Source organism: Cicer arietinum, chromosome 8 (assembly GCF_000331145.2).
Source record: "Cicer arietinum cultivar CDC Frontier isolate Library 1 chromosome 8, Cicar.CDCFrontier_v2.0, whole genome shotgun sequence".
Taxonomy (NCBI): Eukaryota; Viridiplantae; Streptophyta; class Magnoliopsida; order Fabales; family Fabaceae; genus Cicer; species Cicer arietinum.
In genome coordinates, this window is record NC_021167.2 from 9,500,350 (window position 1) to 9,510,327 (window position 9,978).

A 9,978-nucleotide genomic window follows, 5' to 3' on the forward strand; every position below is an offset into this window, starting at 1 on the left:
TTTTTAATTAACAATTCAATATTAAAAAATAATACCAACAAAATTTTTAATTAAAAATTAAGTATTAAAAAATAAAACTAACAAAAAAACATTTAACATAAAAACTATACATACGTGCACAAGTTAATTTAGTTATTAAAGTTTATTTTTTTATTAATAATTAAATATTTAAAAAACTTTATTTTTTTATACAAATATACATGCACATATTAAGTAATTTTTGTAAGCAATTAAATATATTATATTAACAAATGAATAGTAATTCTTTTACTATTTATTATTTATTGAGCCTTATTTATTATTTCATTTTACATATTAATTCTAAATTCTTCGTAATACAATTTAAATTTTTATTTTGTGAATTGAAACGCAAAGGCAATAATTTTTGTACCTCTAAATTATCAATTTTTTATTTTAACAAAAAATAATTTAATTAAAAACAAAATTTGTGAACTGACCCAACAAACCGTAGCTCGCATAGGGCGGACCCAAAAACCACTTAGGAGCGTACATTTAATGTGGGCTCTGTAGCCTACATTAGATAGCACGTTTTAATAATCTACTTATAACTGATATGTCATTGTTCTACTCATCTCCAAACAAATGAAAAAAAAAAGACAATTGATAAAGCTTATAGGAATCTAGCTCCTTCAGAAGTTTGCACATGTCATGTTTGCATAACAACTCCAACAATCAAGTTACATGAAGATGTCCATTTCGAGGTGGTTTATAACATGGTTCTTCTCATTCCATTATACTTTACTATTTCTTTTAATTTGTCGGCAATCTTATAATTTTTTACATTTGAACTTCTATTGATTGGTGGTATTGTTTCAGTAAAATAGGTTGATGGTTTGACTAGTTTTTTATTTTATTTTATAATTGACTAGTTTTTAAATCAATTTACTTAACCGACAACTGTTCTTCAAGTTTTTAATTTCTTTTAAAAAAAATAGTAGCTTTTAATTTTTTTTAAATGTGGGGTAGGGGTAGAAATTATGTACTCGGAAGATCATCGTTTGATGGTTTGTTTTAACTGAAAGAAGGCCCTCTTTAAAATTGCAAAGCAGCTCTTGTACGCTTCATTTGGACTTATACAAAGCCCAATATAAATATAACCTCAAATTTACATTTTCCTTTCATAAATACTCTCCACTCATTTTTCATAAAAATGTTGACTACACACCTGTAGTTTATTATACATTTTTATATATAGTTAGGTTAAACATCTGACTTTAGATTTGAATTCAAAATTTTACAGCTGTGCCAGTTATTTATATTATTATTATTATTATTACTATTATTATTATTATTATTATTATATTTTAAAACAAATTATTATATAATATAAATTATATATATATATAATTGTGTGTCATAAATTTTTTTAATTTGATTATTTATCAAAAATAGAGATGTATTTTGAAAAATGAAAATACGAAATATTTGTACTAAATAAATGAATTATTTTCTTGAATATTGAAATATTTAGAATTGTCAAAATGAGTTATCCAACTTATATATAAGACTGATTCTAACAAGTTGTGGGCTTCTTCAAACCTGATTAAAAAGCCCTATTTTAGTATGGACTAATAAAATACTATCCGAGTTTGGTTCTATATGGGTTGTGGGCTAGGTGGGTAAACTGCACGTTTATTATATTTATTTATTATATTGTAATTTCTTTGCAACTCTTTTAATTTAAAAATTATCTTTGACGTCCATTAAAAAAAATCATGATATACTATTTATGCATTAAGTATTATGCATTAAGTATGAATCAATTTGAATGTCTATTTTCTTTCATGCCTATTTAAAAAAAATGATTTAGTTTTATACACAAACTAAGTTTATATTTTTCAATTAACACAAATTCAATTCAAAATTTTCAAAACAACACACAAATTAAAATAAGTTCAAATTGTCCAAAAGTTAGAGGTTTTATCAAACATAACACAAATGAATTTAGATTTTTCTAACATAACCTGAACTTAAACCAAATTCAAATAAAATATTAAATAGTTCTGATGTAACTCTAAACTAAAAGTTATTAGACTCTTTGAGCAATGTCCACTTTTTTTTCAAAATGTTAGATGATTATTTACTTAAAAAACTAAAACTAAAATTAACATTCTTCCACAAATGTAATATATATATATATATATATATATATGGACAAATAAGAATAATTTGGTACTCTTTGGTAGGTTTATTCTCTAAATTGGGACTTTTGCCATAAATTTCCTTTAAAATAATTAAAAAGTCACATCGTTCTAAATGTACTACGTGTACTATGCCACACGTACTGCTGTTAATTGATTTTAACAATGACTAATTGTAATGACGAAAAATATTTAGAGGATTATTTTTTTAAAAAAATATTTTAAATAAAAACTAAAAATTTAATATACTAACTAATAAATATTAAAAATATATTTAATCCTAAAAAATATATCACAAACTTATCATTTATTGTAAAACATTTTAGAAGTGTTATAGACAAGTTTATAGTTTACAATATTTTGTAAACTACAATTTTAAGGTGATTATTCAAAAATATTGTCTATCACAAATCATATATTTAAAATATACAATGTTTAAAAAAATATATGTACTAAAACTATGCAGATTACACGCATTGTAGAGTGTGGGGATGTGGGAAAAATAAAAAATTTATTGATGAAGATTTGAAGAGAAATTGAAATCTATTATTTCAAAAAAGATTTTTAAACAAAAAAATTAAGATGTGTACAAGATTATTAATATGTGCAAATATTTACTGTACTTTTTTTGTCTTTACCGATATTTCATCTCATTAAGTTTTTTTAATAAAATTTTTAACGAGACAATAATTTATATCCATTTAAATTGTTTTCTTAAGTTTTGATATAATCCTACAATTTTTTTTTATATTTATATTTTATTTTAATTATATTTTGGAGTACCTATAATTGATTGACTTAGAGTGCATAATTGAGATATCAAACTAAATATATAATGTTCTTGTATTCTATTTTTGTTAAATAAAAAACCTTTGATATCATTCTTTTTAATCTCTTTTAAGCAATATTAAATATCCCTGTAACGATAGGAAAGTTATGTGAGTAGAAAACAATTCTCAAAAATCTCTTCACTATATTATTAAGAACAAATACAGATGAAGAATTTAAGAAAATATTGGATTGAATATGATTACTCAATCAATTATTGAAATGAAAAGGTACAATTTATTGCAACAGAATTTAAAAGAGATTCATTCACAAAGAATGCCACTAGAGAAAGGAAAGACTTGTATCTAAAAATTCCCCCAATCATTCCTTCATTCCCTCTATTTGCACTGAAGAGGAATATTTTCTGTTAGGGATTCTCTCTCTCTTGCCCTTCATTCGCTTCATGATGCAAGAATCATTCACCACGTGTCCTTGATTACCTTCTTTTTGTCCTTTTCCTTCAGCATTCATCTGTTGCCAACTCCATATATTATCCTTAATCATCACATTACTCCCTTCATTAACAAGAACCTTGTCCTCAAGGTTAGGATAATTGGTATGAAACTCATACCAATTTTCCCAAGTAGTTTCGGTTGGCGACACGCCTTCCCACTGCACTTGTACCTGACACACTGGTTGACCATTTTGAATGACAGCACGATGATCAATAATGGAAAGGGGTAGCATTATTGGTCCTTGCTCAGTGGTGGTCAATGCTAGTGGCATCAGTTGTGTTGAGTGATCTCCCTTACATAATTTCAACGCAGAAATATGGAACACGGGGTGAATTCTGGCAGTAAGAGGAAGCATGAGCATATAAGCAACCTGACCAATTTGTTCTATCACAGGAAAAGGACCAAACTAACGCATACTAAGCGTGTGATTACACCTTAAAACAAATGAGTGTTGTCTATAAGGTTGCAATTTGACAAGAATCATATCACCAACTTGAAAGTCCAAAAAACGACGTTTGGTGTCGGCAAACGTTTTCATAATTTGTTGAGTGTGCGCCATATTAGATTTGAGAGTTGTAATGGTATCATCTCTTTTAGTTAACATTTGTTGCAGCAAGGGAAGATCAACATTGTGAACTTCATAACGAATTAGTGTGGGAGGATTACGACCATACACTACTTTGAAAATGTTGTACCAAAACTCGGCCCAAGACAACAAGTTGGACCACTGTCGAGGTGATTCACTAGTGAAACAGCATAGGTAAAGCTCTAAACATTTGTTAACAGCTTCAGATTGCCCATCAGTTTGGGGGTGATAGGCGGTGCTCATAGCCAAGGTAGTGCCACGAGTTTGAACAAATGCTGTCAAAACTGACAGGTAAATATACGATCTCTGTCAGATACAATTGTCTTAGGAAAACCATGAAGTTTAACCACTGTGTGAAGGAAAACTTCAACAATTTTGGAGCTATTATAATCAACTTTGAGGAGGCATGAAGTGGCTATATTTGGAAAGTCTGTCAACAACTACAAAATGACAGTGTAAGTATAAGATGAAGGTAGTCCAATTATGAAGTCCATTGATAAATCCTCCAAAATTTGTTGTGGAATGGGTAGTGGCTGTAGTAACCCTGCTGGCAAGGAGTAGAATGCTTTGCTTATTGACAAATTAAGCATTTCGAAATGTACTCCTTGATGTCTTTTGCCATTGTAGGCCAAAAGAATAGAGAGGCTATGCAAGATTTGGTGTGTGTGACTCTAGCGTGGCCTCCAACAGCAGAATAATGAAATTCAGTCAAGATGATGTGAATCAAGTCGAGCTTCTGTGGTATCACCAACCTATTTTTCCAAAATAACATGTTATGCTTGACCTGATAATGTGGTGTAGAATTGGTTCTCAACAAGCATTGATTTTGAATCTTAGCTAAAGAATGATCATTGTTCATAGTTGTATATATCATTGAGATAAGTTGAGGAGTTTGCATAGACAACACCAAGCAGAAGGAGCGAGATAGACTATCAGCTGCTATGTTATCAACACCAGGTTTGTATTCAATAGTAAAATCATAGCCAAGGAACTTGTGAAGCCAATGTTGTTGCTCTGGGGTTTGAATTGACTGGTCAGTGAGTAGGGATGGGAATAGGCTAGGCCGTCCGACAGGGGCCTATGGTCTGGCCTACTTATGGCCTGGCCTGGCCTAGCCTGTTTAATAAAAAGGTCAGGCTCAGGCTGTTTTTAAAGCCTATTTATGTAAATAGGTCAGGCTCAGACTTGTAAAAAAGCCTATTAGGCCTAACAGGCCGGCCTATATATATTTTATATGTATTTCATTTTCTATTTTTTCTTCTTCTAATTTCCATTGCACTCACTCCAACAAACATGTATGAAAACAACATATTTTTTATAAAAACCGATATTATTTATTTGTTACTTTATATTTTATAAAAACCAATACTATTTATTTGTTATCTTTATATATATTATTAGTATATAAATTTAGAAACTCTAATTGTTTATTATTACTGAATATGAGTTTGTTTGAGAGGTAATATTCCGAGTTGTTTGAGATGATTTATTTAGAGGTAATATTCTGAGTTGTTTGAGAGATAATAATAGGTGCGTTTGTTTCAATAAAAAATTTGTTCTTTTAAATCAAAAACTATTTTTTAGGGTTTAAAAGGTATTTGTTTCATATTTTTAAAAAATTATTTTGTTAGAAAAATCATTTTTTTATTTAATATATATATACATATACACATTAGTATTGGTATATGGAGAATCATATAAATTGATATGTGTAGAGCATCATGTAGCTATAGATAATTGTTTAGAGGTAATAATCTGAGTTTGTTTGAGACCATTTGTTTGAGAGATAATAATAGGTGCGTTTGTTTTAATAAAAAAATTATTCTTTTAAACTAAAAATCATTTTTAGGGTTTAAAGGGTGTTTGTTTTATATTTTTTTTAAATTATTTTGTTAGAAAAATTATTTTTAATGTGAATAAGGCTTTTAAATAGGCTTACAGGCCAGGCTCAGGCCGAAAAAAAAGCCTATCATAGGCCGTAGGCCAGGCTTAGGCCTAAAAAATTCATCGTAGGCCAGGCTCAGGCCTTTCAAAGCCTGGCCTGACCTGGCCTATTCCCACCCCTATCAGTGAGGGATTTGAGGCTGCGTTGATCAGTTTTGATCACAAACTTATTGCCAATGAGATAATGACGAAGTTTAGCCAAAGCTTCGGTGATGGCATACAACTCCCGCACATAAGCAGATTGTTTTTGCATTCGAGGGCACAATTTCTTCGAGAAATAAGCAATAGGATGGCGAGCTTGACTGAGCACAACTCCAATGCCCGAACATGATGCATCTGTTCTAAGGTGAAGGGTAATAAAAAATCCGGCAAAGTCAAAACGGGGGCTTGTGTGAGGGCCTGCTTGAGCTTATTAAAAACATGAGTAGCATCTGGTGTCCAAATAAAAGCATCTTTCTTTAACAATTATGTATATGGTGAAGCAATAGCAACATAATTGCGAATAAAGCGTCGGTAATATCCCGATAACCCTAAAAACCCACAAAGTTGTTTGAGGGAAGTAGGGACTTTCCATTCCAATACAGCTTGAATTTTTTATTTATCCATCTCAACCCCTTGACTGGATTTGGTGTGGCCTAAATAATCCATTGAGGTGAGACCAAAACAACATTTGAAGAATTTGGCAAACAATTCATGTTGTTGCAGCAGTCCTAACACAACTTCCAAATGTTCAAGGTGAGAAGACCAAGATTGGTTGTACACAAATATATCATAAAAAAAGACCAGTACAAACTTGCGTAATTGGTCACAAAAAATAGAGTTCATAAGAATTTGAACCAAAGCCGGGGAGTTGGTTAACCTAAAAGGCATGACAAGCCATTCATACAACTCTTGATGAGTTCTAAAAGCAGTCTTATGACGATCCTCAGGATGGACTAGGATTTGATGATACCCATAACACCAATCCAACTTAGAGAAGTAAGCAGATCCAAACAAAATCGATGAGGAAAATGGACTCGTGTTGGACTGAATAATGTCTTGTTTCAACATCTCGGACACCATCTTTTCAATCTTAGCCTTCTGATTGTGTGGATAATGGTAGGGTTTGACCTTCACAGGGTTACTCCCATCAATGAGAGGGATTGAATGATACTGATCTCTAGGTGGCAGTAAGCGTGTGGGTTCATCAAACACAATCCAATAATTGTGTAACAGAGTAGCCAAGTCAACCAGAAGATTATTAAGAGAAGTTGTTGATGATGATTGTGCTATGGAATGGAATTGCAATGTATATGATAAATCAATAGAATGAGTATTCTGAAGACGACGAATGTGATGAAATTGGGATTGTCCTGGTTCTGTGACTTGATTACCTCTAAGAGTGATGAATTTGTTGTTGAGGTAGAATGTAATAGACAATGCTTCATAATCCGCAATGTGAGGACCCAATGGTAGCAGATACCCCAGAAGGTGGATTTAGTATGACCTTGAATGGTTACTGGTAAGTCCTGAATCAACCCAGAAGCTGTCAAGGTGCTACCATTGCCCACGAGGACTTGAAATTGAGGAGCTTCGTGGATTGTTAGTTTCAAGCATTGAGCAATACGTGGTTGGAGAAAGTTATCAGAGCTACCACTATCAAGTAAAACTTGTATTTGGAAGCCTTGAATTTGACCTTGGAAACGAATTGTGCCAACACTATACGCTCCTTTGAGAGCATGGAATGAGAGATGATGCTCTGACTCGAGGACGACGAGTAATGGATTAGAGTATGTAGGACCCGTATCTGGCTCTGGTGGATCCGAATGATCAACTTGCAACAAGAGGTAGTGTTTATTAGGACAACAGTGGGTAGGGGAAAACTTGTCATCACAATAGAAATATTGTCCTTTGTCTCACCGGAGTTGAATCTCAGCCGCCGTGATACTACGAATGGGGCGAGCTCGGTGTAGTACCCCAATTTTGTCCCTTTTGGTTAAAAATAAATCAAAAAAGGAAATAAAAATAATTACAATAAATATTTTTATCATGTCTCATAAATTTACAATTTCAAATCTAATCAGAGTTTTAAAACTAAATCAAATTACAAACCAAGAATAAAGCCAAATTAAATTACAATCAAAATTAAATCAGATCAAGCCAGCTGTTTCCAGTTTTGCCTGTGTTTTATTCTCTATTGTTGCTTTTGTTCACTGCCAAACTCTGCTATGTTGATGATGACTGTCATTGTACACACTATGCAGAACAAAGAGACAAATTTTTGAGTTTAAAAAAAGAAACTAAAAGACAAATGAATAAGCTCAACAAATCAAAACAAATAATCTAAAATTATGAAGGCATCAGAGGTGCAGAAAAATGCAGATTATGAGCAAAGAAATTAAAACATCAAACAAGGATTTGGAAAGCTCAAACTCAAACAATGGCACATATAAGAAAACAACTAAACATAAAAAAAAAACTCTATAAATACACTTTATCAAATTTCAAAGGGAGAGAGGGATCTGAGATTAACACTACTGATATAAAAAAAACACATACAAAGAAGAAGATAAGTAAGAAATCATCATAGGGTGCATCAGTAACAAACAACAAACAACAATCGAACATGTATTTTTTATACAATAAATTTGTTTTTTTGATCTTCACTGTACAACTGCTTTTTGTTAAAAAATGCAGATTTTTTTAAAATCAAGCATAACGGGAAAAACATAAAACAAAATATTCAAACCTGCGACATACTGTCATCGTCGAAAACGCTGAAACGCTGTCGTCGTGGTCGCTGCGGCCGTTGTCACTGTTGGCGTTGTGGCCGCTATCACTATTTCCTTGTTCGTCCTCATTTTCCTCTTTTCCAATCGATGCAACTCTCACATTTCCCCCTCTACTTTCAAAATTGTAGGAACATAGAATGGGTAAGGAAGGAGATGGTTTGGGGCTAGAAAGTAGCATTAAGGTTTTGCTCATGAACGATTTCTCTGCTTTGTTAATTACTGAATGGCTTAGGGTTTTCTGTTTTGAACTTTGTTTTTTGTTTAAGTTAGTTTGGGCTTGGGACATCTTACGAATCTATTCATTTTAATCTAAGCCCATATGTAACTCAGACCAATTAAATCCATTCATTTTATTTTACTAATCTCAACCCATTTAAATTTTACTAATCTCAATCCATTTAAATCTTACTAATCTCACCCCATTTAAATCTATTCATTTTTTTCTTATTTAAAAAAAAAAGTTTAATTTTCTTCATAATTAAATATCAATTTCATCATAAAAATTACAAATAAATATTATGTTAAAGATTAATTAGATGTGATATCTTTTTAATTTTTGAGTTGTTAGGATACAAGTGGTACAACTTGATAGTTCTAAAACACTCTTTATTTTACTTATTTATTTTATTCATTTATTTATTTATTTTAATGAAGTAATCTAAAATCGATTTATTTATTAGATATAACTTTTTTATCTTCGAGTTATTAAAACACAAGTTGTACTACTTGGTGGTTTTGAAACTCAATTTAAAAATCGAGAACAATAAAATATTTTTAGAGGATTAAATTAGATGTGAGATCTTCTTTATTCCTTGAGTTTTGGGACACGAGTTGTACAACCTGATTCGTCTTAAAACTTGTATTTTAAAGTATTTATTCAAATTAAACTATTTTATTTTTTCTATTTTGTCAAAACATTTTTTATCACAAAACAAATTTTCTTTAAAACATACTCAACACGTCCGTTTGTTTTAATTAAGAACTACGTAGCTTTGATTTCTCCATCGCACTGGGAGATACGTAGGAGCAAGATCGCATTCTTGTCAAGCACATTAATAAAAATTTATTTTTTTGTCCTTTATTTGTTAAGCACATATTTATTCCAAAATTATATTAAAAAAATTAATAATAATTGTTATTCATATTTAATAATAATGAGAAAGAAATATATTTAAGTTAATATTACTCTTGCACAATTAATTATGGGTAACCATATTTTAACGGATGTCGTA

General features: G+C 30.8%; 1 protein-coding gene across 1 annotated transcript; it reads right to left on the reverse strand.

Moving 5' to 3' along the window:
• Positions 1-3,311: 3,311 nt before the first annotated feature.
• LOC140919026 (uncharacterized) lies at positions 3,312-8,924 on the reverse strand. The gene is made up of 7 exons (XM_073364360.1): positions 8,715-8,924; positions 7,438-7,837; positions 6,769-7,396; positions 6,078-6,316; positions 4,816-5,045; positions 3,939-4,337; positions 3,312-3,851 (listed from the first exon to the last, which is right to left on the reverse strand). The coding sequence occupies exons 1-7, from the start codon at positions 8,922-8,924 to the stop codon at positions 3,312-3,314; spliced, it is 2,646 nt and encodes an 881-aa protein (XP_073220461.1).
• Between the last annotated feature and the right edge of the window lie 1,054 nt (positions 8,925-9,978).

Coding starts and splice junctions, on each gene's coding strand:
- LOC140919026 (XM_073364360.1), bottom strand. CDS start 8,924: ATGCTACTTTCTAGCCCCAAACCATCTCCTTCCTTACCCATTCTATGT. Junction 7,838..8,714: donor CAGCGTTTTCGACGATGACA/GTATGTCGCAGG, acceptor TGTGATGACAAG/TTTTCCCCTACCCACTGTTG. Junction 3,852..3,938: donor GTCGTTTTTTGGACTTTCAA/GTTGGTGATATG, acceptor AGTATGCGTTAG/TTTGGTCCTTTTCCTGTGAT.